The 14,330-nt window shown below is 53.1% G+C and overlaps 1 protein-coding gene across 1 annotated transcript in view; it reads left to right on the forward strand.

The window, feature by feature from the left end:
- Positions 1-14,330, forward strand: part of TTYH3 (tweety family member 3) — a 37,485-nt gene that overhangs the window by 17,678 nt on the left and 5,477 nt on the right. Inside the window, exons 6-13 of the mRNA XM_006167899.2 lie at positions 18-168; positions 484-579; positions 1,796-1,868; positions 2,143-2,218; positions 5,000-5,055; positions 7,333-7,425; positions 11,698-11,790; positions 12,066-12,202. Coding sequence (XP_006167961.1) covers positions 18-168; positions 484-579; positions 1,796-1,868; positions 2,143-2,218; positions 5,000-5,055; positions 7,333-7,425; positions 11,698-11,790; positions 12,066-12,202 — 775 coding nt within the window. The remainder of the gene's footprint in view (positions 1-17; positions 169-483; positions 580-1,795; positions 1,869-2,142; positions 2,219-4,999; positions 5,056-7,332; positions 7,426-11,697; positions 11,791-12,065; positions 12,203-14,330) is intronic.

Raw genomic sequence — 14,330 nt, forward strand, 5'->3', positions numbered from 1 at the left:
CGGGGAGCTGCACCGGCCTGGCCGGCCAGAGCCCCTCCGGGCTGTCCAGCGGCTGCAGGGCCTGCTCGAGACACTGCTGAGCTACACAGCTGCCATCCCCTTTTGGAGGAATCCTGCCGTGTCGCTGGAGGTGCTAGCAGAGCAGGTCGATCTCTACGACTGGTACAGGTGCGGCCAAGCCCTTTCCTGCTGGCCTACCCAGGCCTACTGCACCTGAGTGAAGCATCACCCTCCGTGGGCTAGTCTCAGCACCTAATCCCTAAGTGCTTCTGGGGGGTGGCCAGGCCACTGGAGGTCCCTGGCAGTGGTGGGAAGCTCCCAGGTGGCCATCTTTTTCTAGAACCAACCTGGTCCCCATGTTCCAGAGCTGCCTGCAGATGCCTCTTCTGGGTACCAGGCTGTTGACTAGCTCTGCCTGCTCCCTGACCCCCTCCCCCTACACTCTGCCCCATCCCTTGGCCCAAACCCCTGGTGTGTCCTCAGATGGCTGGGCTACCTGGGCCTGCTGCTTCTGGATGTCATCATCTGCCTCCTGGTGCTGGTCGGCCTCATCCGCAGCTCCAAGGGCATCCTGGTCGGGTGAGTGTGAGTGGGAGGTAGGCCCATGGGACAGAGGGATGGTGCAAGACATCAGTAGCACCATTTCTTCCCAACTACTCTCCGTAATCTGCGGATCCCAGCCACAGGGTCTGCGGTGGGACCCCAGTGAGACCCTCACCAGCTGTTCATCCCAAGGGTGGCTTCTGGTGGAGAAGGCCTGCTCTGAGGTGCCCATGCCTGTACCCTGTGGCCAGTGTCCCAGGAACATTTGTCCCCATCCAGGTCTTGTTTTTCTGTTGTGCTCCTCCCTCAGAGAGTCTGCATGTGTGACACTTGCACCCCAGAGACCTGAGGGACTTGCCTGGGTCGTCAGTCTAGAACTTTCTTCCTCCCTCTCTATCATTGGCTTTGGCCACCTGGATTCTCTGCTGCTCACTAGGCTGGTGACCTTGGGCAGGTGGCCATCGAGCTTCGGTCTCCCCATCTAAAAGATGAGATAGTAACAGATAATCCACAGAGTTGCCATGTCCCTCACAGAGTAGCTGCACAGCCATGTCCTGGCTCCCACTTGGCCACTGCATCCCCTGGCCACATATTGCTCACAGGCTAGGAGATGTGGATGAGTCAAACTGCCATGTGTCGAGGTGGAGGTACCCTGGAGTGGGGAGATGGACAGAACAGTCTGTCATGTACACACTCTGCCAAGGGAGGGAGGGATGCTTGGACACAGGAGGGAGGGCATTTAGTGGCCTGTAGTGAGGTGTGCATGGAGCTATGGGGAGACCTGTATGGCTGGACAGGAGGGAGCCAGAGGGAGGTATTAGGGTCAGGCCTCAGCTGAGGGAGGGGCCAGCCCCACAGGCAGGAACCCTGTCGGCATTAGTGCCCCTGTGGGGTTTGAGCACAGGTAGGCCTAGTCCGATGTCAACAGGCCCTTTGGGCCTCAGTGTGGATCGCAGAGGCCAGAACGAGAGCAGAGAACATTGTCTACTGAAGAGGGAGGCCAGGGGACAGGAAGGGTGAGGCCTGGTAAGCCACATGGCCTTCTAGCAACCAGAGGTCCGCACTCCCTACTCCTGAGCCCTCTACCAGCCAAGAGGAGAATCTGTCTGGGTGCTGGGTCTTAGGGGGTGCTGGCTCCTGTGTGGGCTGATCTCCAGATGTGCCTTTGACCTGGCCCTTCAGTCTACCTCTTTGTGGGTGGCATGCCCTTCCCCCCAGCTTGGGGCGGCTGACCAGCTCTCTTTGCCCCAAGGGTCTGCCTGCTGGGGGTCCTGGCCCTGGTCATCAGCTGGGGCGCACTGGGCTTGGAGCTGGCTGCATCCGTGGTGAGTTGCAGAGGGAACTCACAATCCCTGTCTGCTGGGCCTAGGCATGGGGAAGGGCCACAGTCATCTTCCCCTAGGACACTGGGTCTCAGGAGGGGTGGAGGCTTATGCATGGGTTCACAGTGTGTCCCTGTTCCCCAGACTCACACTCCGCTTCCTGAGCTGAAGGCAGACCTTGGGCTCAGATTCTGCCCACTGAGAACTGAGGGTGGGCCCAGCTTCCCTCTGAGGCCCAGCTCAATCACCCTATCTTCCTTGCCCATGCCCACCCCAGGGTTCCAGTGACTTCTGTGTGGACCCAGACACCTATGTGACCAAGATGGTGGAGGAGCACTCAGTGCTGAGCGGAGGTGAGTCTGTCGCCACAGCAGAGCCAGCTTCCTGTGAGACTGAGCTGGGAGAACGAGGTGAAGGAGGCTGAGGCCTCCTGCCTTTGGTCCTCAGGGAGGCAGGGCCCCAACCAGGAAGCAAGTGCACACACAGGACCACTTTGCCCATGTAGAAGGCTCTGCGGAGAACTTATGAGACCAGCCACCTGGAGAGGGGTGACAGTGGGGCTGCTTCAGAGAGAGAAGGGCTGCCAAACAAGTGGCATTAAAGTTGAGCTAGACCTTGTACAAAGGCCCTGAGACAGCAAGTGGCCCTGGTGTATTTGCAAGACAGGAGAGAGACCAGTTGGGAGCGTAGCAGATGGGGTGGCCAGTGGGCTGGCCACGGTCTAGTCTTTGGGAGTTTGGGCTTTTTTCTAGTGGGGAGTCATTGGAAGGAAGGAACCAGGGGAGAGGCATGGTCCACGATTGAAGGTCTTTTTTAAAGCTGCTTCAGGCAGCTAGAGTGACAAGAAGGGGTCAGGCGAAGCTATTGAATTTCTGCAGTCAGCGGACAGTGGAGACAGCAATGGCTTGAGTAAATGGGGCAAGAAATGGACAGGACGTGCTTTGAAGGTGGAATAAACAGGAATTTTCAATTCACTGGATTAGTCAGAATTGAGAAGGCATTTGGGTCCCTGGTCCAAGCAGCTCCTTGTTGCAGGGGCCCTGAACTAAGTTGGAAGTGGGGGTGGGAGAGTGGATCTGGGGTTGGGGGCCCAGGGGTAGGAAGGTTTGGCCAAGTTTGCAGTGCACATTGAGTGTTAGGAAGGAAGGTGAATGTGGAAGTCTGGGATTTGGGGTGTGACCAGGACTGGAGACTGCTAAGCTTCTGGTTCCCCCATTATTGCACATGCCTTAATAGAAAATAGAGGGCTGTCCCTGCAGGGATGGGCGTTGGTGACAGTCACCTATCAGGGACTGCTCTGATACCCTTTGTCCACCAAAGCCACAGGTTTAGCATGTAGGCTGGTTTCTCAACTCATTTTGTTTAAGGAGCCAGTGAAGCCTGGGGAGCCCCAGGAGGGAGGGTCTTCTGGTCCATACTCATCTTGTCCTCAGGGGTAAAAGGTAGGCATGCTCTCTGCTGGGGGCTGGCAGAGCTTGTGACCACAGCCCCTGCCACCGTCCTCAGTCTTTGTTCCATCAGCCTGGCATCTCCAGGTCCCCACTGTTCAAAGTTTCAGGACCTCAGCAAACACAGGCAGTCCCCAGCCACAAGTAAGTAAGCTCACGTGAGCGCCTGCTTATGGGCCAGACAGCCCCTCCCAGAAGGCCAGCATGGGTAGCCATGTTCGCTCCATTTTCCAGGTGGCTAAATTGAAGCCTAGTGCTTCCTGACGTTTCTAAGTAGTTTTATTTTTCAACTTTACAAACTTTTTTTGTATAATAAGTTTTATTGGAAGAACTAAACTTGTAGAGAGTTCAGAAGGTTGAACCCTGGCAAGGGGCAGGTGTGCAGGCCAGGCTCTGGCCCCCTCCCCCTCCTGCACAGCAGCCCTGAGAAAGGGGCCCCCATGCTCCAAAGCAGTGACACTATGAAGTGGGTGGGCAGCCAGGGACAGGCAGGCAGGATCCAGGGCCACCTCACTTGGCTCCAGCTGTGCTTGGGTCTTCCAGGCTTTTCAAGAGACGCTGGAAAGTCAGAATTGTAGGTAAATTTTTCCCACCTTTAAATGTTGGCACTGACTTACCACACATTTTAATGTGAATGACACAAATAGGCTACTTACAGCCCAAGCCCAGGTGGGACCTCCAGGCTGTGTCCTCTCCTTTCTTAGGTGATGCACTGACCTTAGTGCTGTCATTCTGTCTAAATGACCTGTGAAGGGACAGGCACAGAGGGGTTGGATGTTTGCCCAGGGTGGACTTCTGCCTCCTTCCCCACCCCACTGCTCTGTCCACTGCTGCAGAGTAAGGCAGGACCAAGGCTCACTCCCAAGGATGTTGTCCACTGCAGGGACATGGCTGAGAATGGAAGGGTCTAACCACTGGCCCTGGTCTCCCTGGAGGTCATGACTCACCTCACACTCATGCATGTACATGCAGACTCAGACATGTGCACACACACACACATTTGCATCATGCATATGTACAGACACATGCACGTGCACGCACAGATATACAAGGCGGTCTTCAAAAGTTCATGGGAAATATGTGTCATAAAGAAACTATGCATGGGGACCAGCAAGTGGCATGCTGGTTAAGATGCTGGACACTCCCATGTGGCCAACCATGGTTCGAGTCCTGAACCTAGTGGCCACAGGGCCCGTGCGCTCTCCTGAAAGAGAGAGACTGGTAGAAGGAAAACGAGAAATCACCCCACAAGGGAGGATGGCCACACTGCTCTCTCTTCTCCTCTATTCTCTTCCTGGGATTTTGGGTTCACATGCGCACGTGCCTGGCATGATTTTCAAGGTGCTGGCTCTGAGACCTGAACCATAATCAGCCACGTGGGAATCCAGTGCTTTAACCACTACGCCACCTGCTGGCCTTGATAAACTTGTATTTCAATTCTGTTTTTTCTATAAACCTTTCGAAGTTCCCTTTACTCATAGGCACACGTGCTTATATGCACACAGACACACGCGTGCATGCAGGTACACACTCACAGACTTACACTTATGCATGCATAGATATGTAGGCATGCATTCATACACACATGCAGACACAGATACAGACATACCCACACAGTCATACAGGCACACACGTACAGGCTCACAGACAGCTGTCATTGCTCAACCCACCCTGATCTCTCCGCAGACATCCTGCAGTACTACCTGGCCTGCTCACCCCATGCCGCCAACCCCTTCCAGCAGGTGAGAGCCTGGGTTGGTCCTGGGAGGCCAAGGCTGCTGGCCAGGGCATAAGGTTGGGGGTGGATCTGTGTGGGAGAGGGCCCCCCAATGCCCAGATGCTAACAGCCCACTAGGCCTATGGCAACTGTGGGAAAGCAGCTGGTAACCACCATGCTGACGTCACTCATTGCCCCTGGGGTTACCAACCTGCTACCCTGGATACATGACTTCTGGACCAACTTGCTTGATGTCCCCATATCCCTGGGACTCTGTCATTCCTTGGGCTGTTCAATCTTCAGGCAGGTGTGGGAAAAGGAGCCTTATAGAACCAGGCCTAGTCAGTTGCCCTAGTGGAGGGATACGAAAGGGTCAGCACCACTGGTCCCTCCTGTGATTGCATGACCTTTGGGTCCTGAAGTCTGTCTGCATTGAAGATGCCAGGCTGTGCTTTCTGGAGTGGGTTGGTTACCACCTTGGGGGATCTTGTCTCTGGGGGTGTAGGCAGCCTCGGTAAGCAAGGGAAGGGTGCCAACAGTCCTGTAGGGTGGAGCCAGGCACTACCAGCTTGCCGAGAGCTGCTATGGCTTCATAGGCTGGACACCTTGCGGGCCACCTAGACCTTGGGCTGCCCCATGAAAGGAAGGCTTAAGGGAAGGAGAGGTGGAGTGGCCTCTTTCCACTAAACTAGCGCCTCTGTGTGGTGCAGAAGCTGTCGGGCAGCCACAAGGCGCTGGGGGAGATGCGTCCACTGCAGGGACATGGCTGAGAATGGAAGGGTCTAACCACTGGCCCTGGTCTCCCTGGAGGTCATGACTCACCTCACACTCATGCATGTACATGCAGACTCAGACATGTGCACACACACACAAATTTGAATCATGCATATGTACAGACACATGCACGTGCACGCACAGATATACAAGGCGGTCTTCAAAAGTTCATGGGAAATATGTGTCATAAAGAAACTATGCATGGGGACCAGCAAGTGGCATGCTGGTTAAGATGCTGGACACTCCCATGTGGCCAACCATGGTTCGAGTCCTGAACCTAGTGGCCACAGGGCCCGTGCGCTCTCCTGAAAGAGAGAGACTGGTAGAAGGAAAACGAGAAATCACCCCACAAGGGAGGATGGCCACACTGCTCTCTCTTCTCCTCTATTCTCTTCCTGGGATTTTGGGTTCACATGCGCACGTGCCTGGCATGATTTTCAAGGTGCTGGCTCTGAGACCTGAACCATAATCAGCCACGTGGGAATCCAGTGCTTTAACCACTACGCCACCTGCTGGCCTTGATAAACTTGTATTTCAATTCTGTTTTTTCTATAAACCTTTCGAAGTTCCCTTTACTCATAGGCACACGTGCTTATATGCACACAGACACACGCGTGCATGCAGGTACACACTCACAGACTTACACTTATGCATGCATAGATATGTAGGCATGCATTCATACACACATGCAGACACAGATACAGACATACCCACACAGTCATACAGGCACACACGTACAGGCTCACAGACAGCTGTCATTGCTCAACCCACCCTGATCTCTCCGCAGACATCCTGCAGTACTACCTGGCCTGCTCACCCCATGCCGCCAACCCCTTCCAGCAGGTGAGAGCCTGGGTTGGTCCTGGGAGGCCAAGGCTGCTGGCCAGGGCATAAGGTTGGGGGTGGATCTGTGTGGGAGAGGGCCCCCCAATGCCCAGATGCTAACAGCCCACTAGGCCTATGGCAACTGTGGGAAAGCAGCTGGTAACCACCATGCTGACGTCACTCATTGCCCCTGGGGTTACCAACCTGCTACCCTGGATACATGACTTCTGGACCAACTTGCTTGATGTCCCCATATCCCTGGGACTCTGTCATTCCTTGGGCTGTTCAATCTTCAGGCAGGTGTGGGAAAAGGAGCCTTATAGAACCAGGCCTAGTCAGTTGCCCTAGTGGAGGGATACGAAAGGGTCAGCACCACTGGTCCCTCCTGTGATTGCATGACCTTTGGGTCCTGAAGTCTGTCTGCATTGAAGATGCCAGGCTGTGCTTTCTGGAGTGGGTTGGTTACCACCTTGGGGGATCTTGTCTCTGGGGGTGTAGGCAGCCTCGGTAAGCAAGGGAAGGGTGCCAACAGTCCTGTAGGGTGGAGCCAGGCACTACCAGCTTGCCGAGAGCTGCTATGGCTTCATAGGCTGGACACCTTGCGGGCCACCTAGACCTTGGGCTGCCCCATGAAAGGAAGGCTTAAGGGAAGGAGAGGTGGAGTGGCCTCTTTCCACTAAACTAGCGCCTCTGTGTGGTGCAGAAGCTGTCGGGCAGCCACAAGGCGCTGGTGGAGATGCACGATGTCGTGACTGAGCTCCTGAGGAGTGTCCCGCGGGAGCAGCCCACCACCAAGGTGAGGGGATGCTAGCGGGTGGTGGGGCCAGCAGGGCCTCCCTTTTCCCAGCATAAAAAAAATTCATGGTGTAAACATAGCTCAGGGCTAATCCGGAGATGACACCAGGATGGTGCCTAATGGGGATTAGGAGGATCATTTGAGGACTAGCCCCGTAGGGTACCAGTTAGGCCCTGTGCGTAGGGAGCTAGATCCCATATGGCCAACTGCAGTTTGGGTCCTGGTCCCAATGGCTTGAAGAACATGCTAGTGCGTGTGTGTGTGTGTGTCCAGAATCCTGACAGGATGGAGAAATGGAGGGGAAGGGATTATGGCATGACCACGCCCCACTGGGGAGTGCTCTCTCTCTCGCTCACTCTCTCTGTCTCACTCTGGTGAACACCTTCACCTTCTGGCACTTAAAAAAGATGGGTAAAATGGAAACAGATGAAGGAACAATATAAAATCTATTCTTGAGGGGTGGGCAGGTGACATGGTGGCCAAGGCTTTGGTTGACCATGGTTTGAGTCCCAGACCTGGTAGCTTGCTTTCTCACTTTCCCCCTTTCTCTCTGGTCAAAATTTAAAGTAAATAAATAATTCTTTTTTGAAAAAAATTGTTCTTTTTTAAATTTTTTTATTTTTTGAGAGATTTTTGCTATAGAGCACGTGTGCTCATTAGAAAGACAGAGAGAGACAGAAAGCGAGATACCACCCCCCAGGGAGGTTGGCCATGCTGCTATTCCTTCTCCTCTCAGGATTTTTTTTTTTTTTTAAGAGAGGTTTTTGCTATAGGGTGCGTGCACTTGCCAGAGAGACAGAGAGACAGAAAGTGAGAAATCACCCCCCAGGGGGGATGGCCATGCCACAATCCCTTCTCCTCCATTCTCCTCTCGGGATCTTGGGCACGCACGCACGCGCGCCCGGCGTGAGTTTAAGCCGCCGGGTCCAGGACTTGAACCGTGATTGACTACGCGGGAGTCCAGTGACATAGCCATTACGCTAACTGCTGATCCCTCCTCTCGAGATCTTGGGTACACAAGCGCCCAGTGTGAGTTTAAGCCACTGGGTCCAGGACTCAAACCATGGTTGACTACGTGGGAGTCCAGTGACATAGCCATTACGCCAACTACTGGTCCCAAAAAAATTATTCTTGAGGTGAGGTGCACCCCTGGGAGCATTCTGAAAATCTGAGGTGATTGACTGTGCATGTAGATTATGGGTCCTGAGCATTTGCATTTTAAAATACATGTTACGGGCAGGTGGCGTGGTGGTTAACGTGCTAGATTCCCACATGGTCGACTCTGGTTCAAGTCCTGGACCTGGCAGCTTGCTTTCTCACCCTCTCTGTCTCTCTCTGGTCAAACTAACAAGTAATAAATAATAAAATAAAATAAGTACATGTTACGATACTTCTGACAAAAACCTGAATCTTTGGAGGTATTTGGTGTACCCATGGGGATCCCTCCTGTGTGTACCATTCCAGTGCTGGAATGAGATACAAGCACCAATGTGGGTACAACTGTGGCTATCACACTCCGTTTGGAAGCAGCAGGTGGTTCTCTTAAAAAAATATACACGATGTTTTAAAAATATGTGTGTATATACATATATGCACACACTAAAGTTATTTTTTTCATGATAAAAGTTTATTTTATTCATGATAGAGTACATAAGTGTGTGTGAAAGAGCACGGTACCCTCCCGCCTTCCACAGGGTCCAGCCATGATATGATGCCCCTCCTCTGGTCCTCCAGCCCATCAGACCCTCGGCACCTGTACATGTGCCTGGCATGTCTCAGGCTGTCCAGGTCTGGGATTTGAACAGCAGTCCAATGGGGGATCCATCCTGTCCTGAGCAATGTATTGCCACTGGATCACAGAGGCCATCTGAAAGCTACTTTAAAAAAAAAAAAAATTAAGAATTATCTTATTTAACTTTATTTATTTATTTATTTATTATTTTAATTTGACCAGAGGGGAACCAGCATGTAATGGCTATGTTGCTGGACTACCACGTAGTCGACCACAGTTCATGTCCTGGACCTGGTGGCTTAAAACTCATGCCGGGCGCGTGTGCGTGCGTGCCCAAGATCCCGAGAGGAGAATGGATGAGAAGGGATTGCAGCGTGACCATCCCTCCTGGGGGGTGATTTCTCACTTTCTGTCTCTATGTCTCTCTCTGTCTGTCTGGCTAGTGCACGTGCCCTATAGCGAAAATCTCTCAAAAACAATTTTTTTTTTTTGACCAGAGAAAGACAGTGAGAGAGAGAAAGAGGGAAAGTAAGAAAGCAAACTGCTGGGTTCATGGTTGACCATGTGGGAGTCCAGCACCCTTAACCACCACACCACCTACCGACCCCCAACTTTTTAAAAATTTTACGTTTCGGGGTCTAGCAGGTGAGTAGTGGTTAAGGCTCCGGATTCTCACATGACCACAGTTCGAGGCCCAGATCCGGTGGTATGAAAAGCATGCCAGATGCATGTGTGTGCATGTCCAAAATCCCAAGAGAATGGAGGAGAAGGGATTGTGCTATAGTCATCTCTTTCTCGCACTTTTTTCAGGGAGTGCAACTGCTCTATGGCAAAAATGAAAAAAAAAAAAAATTCTCTTTCAGGCAGCCAGTGGTGTGGTGGTTAAGGCAGCTGGATCTCACATGGCTATTTGAGTTCTAGACACAGTGACTTGACACTAGGGTGTGTGTGTGTGAACCAACATCCAGAGGAGAACTAGAGGAGGAATTGTGGCATGACTATCCCTGATGAGGGGTGCTTTCTCACCTTCTCTGTCTCTCTGGCAAGCTCCCATACCCTCCAGGCCTTTGTCTTCACGTGGTCTTTCCTCTGTGCATGACTGTCCTAATCTCCTCTTTTCATAAGACAATCAGACTGGATTGGGGCCCACCTGTATGACCTCACTTAACCTTAATTACAGCTCTAAAGGTCCTATCTCCACATACAGTTACATTCTCAGGTACTGGGGGTCAGGGCTTCAGCAGACATGTTTTGGGGGCCTTAGTTTAACCCATACCAGTAAGTTCTATTATCCTAAAATCTGTTTGGGGATCGTAAGAGTCCTTAAGACATGTATTATAGGAGGCAGCATTGGGTCCAGTCACTGACCTAGAGAAGACCTTGTCAAGTCATGAGTGTCGCTGTGTAGCCATTTCTCCATGCATAATATAGAGCCGGAGGTGGCTGATAGATGTGTGTGAGGACAAGCATGCACACACCTACATGAGCACTGAGATCAGGCTCACTGCACACAGGGAGGTTGTCTACTGTTTTGTATTGTTTTGTTTTTTGCTATAGGGCGCATGCACTCACCAGAAAGACAGAAAGAGATAGAGGGACAGAAAGCAAGAAATCACCCCCCGGGGGGTATGGCCACGCTGCAATCCCTTCTCCACCATTCTCCTCTCGGGATCTTGGGCACGCATACACACGCACCCAGCATGAATTTAAGCCACCGGGTCCGGGACTCGAACTGCGGCTGACTACATGGGAGTTCAGTGACATAGCCATTATGCTAACTGCTGGTACCCTGATTTGTCACTTAAGATATGAGCATATTACCTTACTGACTTTCTGAAAATACAGTCATCATCATCATCGTCTTCTTCTTCCTCCTCCTTCTCCTCCTCCTCTTCTTCTTCCTCTTCTTCCTCCTCCCCCTCACCCACCCCCTCTCCCTTCCTTTTTCTTCCTCCTTCTTCCTTCTCCTTTTTCCTTCTTTCTCGTTCTTCTTTAATTTGCTAGAGGGTATATTGCCTGGGGGGAGTTGGGAGAGTGAGAAAGCACCCCCCCATGGGGGATGGTCACACTGCAATCCCCACTCCTCCATTTCTTCTTTGAGGATTCTGGGCATGCATGCACACACACTTGACATGTTTTTAAAGCCACTGGATCTAGCCGTTGAACCAGCAGTTGGCCATGTGGGATCCAGCCACCTTAGCCACCACGCCACCTGGCTGGCCCTGAAAGTAGTTTCTAAAGACAGACCCTGTTCTGTGTCAGCAGACCTGTGGGCAGTTTGCTGTTCCTCCCATTACAATCAAGGGAGGTCTTTCTTCACATAGTAACCACATTGATCAGGCATTGCTCGGTCCTCAGCAGGCCCTGAGAGTCTATGACACAGACTCTGGAGTCAACCATTTCCAAAGATCCAGGGTCCTTGGAGCCTGCATGAGACCTCAGGGTTGAGGTTGGTCTCAGGGACAGGTTGGAGGGTAAAGGAAGACCTGAGGGGCTCCCAGGAGGTGGCGGCACTGACCTTGTGTGATACTTGCCCCCAGGATCCCCTGCTCCGTGTCCAGGAGGTGCTGAATGGCACGGAGGTGAATCTGCAGCACCTTACTGCCCTGGTGGACTGCCGCAGCCTACACCTGGTGAGAGGCACGCCTGGCATGGGGGCATTACAACTAGGATGGTGGAGGGGAAGAGTGGGAGGTGTGGTGCAGAGGGGAGTTGCTAGGGAAGGGCATGGGTGTCTGCTCAGGAGAACAGATGCTCACAACAGATGGAGAGGCTCCTCCGCAAGCCTCATGGGGGGCAGTTAAGGCAGCATGGCCCCCCGAGGGCCTGTACGTCTCTTCTCACGTGGCCTATCCCTGTTTTCTCCCGTCACTGTGGGTCTTGCTGTCTCATCCCCACCTGGTCTCAGGACTACGTCCAGGCGCTGACAGGCTTCTGCTACGATGGCGTCGAGGGGCTCATCTACCTGGCCCTCTTCTCCTTCGTCACTGCCCTCATGTTCAGCTCCATTGTCTGCAGCGTCCCACATACCTGGCAGCAGAAAAGGTGAGGGGCTCAGAGAGATCCTGGAGCTTGCCCCAGGCCACATAGCCCGCAGGATGTTATAGGGACACATCCTTCTGGACACCAGTATCTCGGCCCCTAGAGGTGAGGGACAAATGCCTCCTGACCTCATAACACCCTCCAGGCTTCTATAGCATCTCTGAGGACACCGGCTCCCAGGTGAGCATCCTCGTGTCGCAGAATAACAACCGCCATGAGGAGTTCCCAGCCCAGATCACACATGAGCAGGGAGGAGAACTGGAGTCTCCTGCCCTCTAGGGCTAGCTCTGTGCCCACACCCTGAAGGCTGGCCTCAGAATGTCTTGTCCACGTCATCTCCCAGGAAGATGTCCTTGTATCCCAGGGTGCAGATGTGCAGAGCTGTGGGTAAACAGGGCACAGTCCAGGTGCCATGGCCTCCAGCTGGCTGGCCAGGTTAGGAGGCAGCTCCCATGGAGCCACTGTGTCCTTATCTTTTTTTTTTTTTTTTTTTTTGAGAGGTTTTTGCTATAGTGCGCGGGCACTCGCCAGAAAGAGAGACAGAAAGCGAGAAATCACCCCCTGGGGGGATGGCCACGCTGCAATCCCTTCTCCTCCATTCTCCTCTTGGGATCTTGGGCACGCATGCACACATACCCGGCATGAGTTTAAGCCACCGGGTCCAGGACTCAAACTGTGATCAAATACACGAGAGTCCAGCAACATAGCCATTATGCTAACTGCTGGTCCTTATCTTTGAAGTGGGCATCCTGACAACCCTGTCTCCGTCTCCATCAGAACTGGTCAAGTGGTGTGTGGGGTCCCAGACTCCTTCCCTTTCTATGGCCCGTCTCCCAACCCTCTACTTCCCCTTTCTTTTGAGCTATGGCTATTTCTTTCTTTTTTTTTTTTTTTTTGGAGAGATTTTTCACTGTAGGGCGCGTGCGCTCGCCAGACAGAGAGAGACATAGAGACAGAAAGCGAGAAATCACCCCCTGGGGGGATGGCCACGCTGCAATCCCTTCTCCTCCATTCTCCTCTCGGGCTCTTGGGCACGCACGCACACGCGCCCAGCGTGAGTTTTAAGCCACCGGGTCCGGGACACGAACCGCGGTCGACTATGTGGGAGTCCAGCGACATAGCCATTACGCTAACTGCTGGTTCCCGAGCTATGGCTATTTCTTGTTGGCTTAGCATGGATGGCAAGTAGCTCAGCTCAGATTTCCTCCCTTTGCCTGGTTACCATTCTGTTACTTTCCCCATGATGGTGAAGGCGACACAGCCAACCATGGTGGTGTCAGCGATGATTGTGATGGTGATGATGGTGCTGGTGATGATAAGGATGGTGGTGGTGATGGGGGTGGTGATGGTGATGGTGGCAGGGTAACAAAGATGGCAGCTATAGGGAGTGGCTGAGAACATAGCCCTGGAACCACTTGGCTAGACTCAGAGTCTGACCCTACCTTTTAGTGTGACTATGGGCAAGTGACTTTACCGCCCTGGGCTTCGGTCTCCCTAAATATTAAAAGGGAGTTATAAGAAGACACCCCTCAAAGGTTTGGTGGGCCCTAGATAAGCCCAATGTGTGAGAGCCCAGCTCTGGACTTGCCGATGGTCACCATTCAGCTTGTAGCCAACACTGTCCTGCCTCTGAAGTGCTCACCACCTGGCAGCGCAGCCCTGGGTGCCTTCTGGGACCAGGCAGGCCACAGAGGAGTCCATAGCAGCAGAGGCCTGGCCATGGCTCCCTAGTGCACAGTGGCAGATGGAGAACCAGAGGGCACCAGGGGGTTGAGGGGTGGACCTGGCTCAGGCCACCCAAGGGTGTAGATAGGACCCAAACAAAGGCAGCCCCTGCCTCTAGGCACCCATCCTTCTGTGTTCTCCTGGGAGGGGCTCTGTATCCTGCTTTCAATAAGCAGCAGTGTTGGAACCAGCAGTTAGCATAATGGCTATGTTGCTGGACTCCCATGTAGTTGACTGTGGTTCGTGTCCTGGACCCGGTGGCTTAAAGTCACGCCAGGCGCATGTGCATGTGTGCCCAAGATTCCGAGAGGAGAATGGAGGAGAAGGGATTGTGGTGTGGCCATCCCCCCTGGGGGGTGATTTCTCACTTTCTGTTTCTCTGTCTCTCTCTGTCTTTCTGGCGAGC

This window comes from Tupaia chinensis, unplaced genomic scaffold (genome assembly GCF_000334495.1).
Source record: "Tupaia chinensis unplaced genomic scaffold, TupChi_1.0 Scaffold145208_1, whole genome shotgun sequence".
NCBI classification, from domain to species: Eukaryota; Metazoa; Chordata; class Mammalia; order Scandentia; family Tupaiidae; genus Tupaia; species Tupaia belangeri.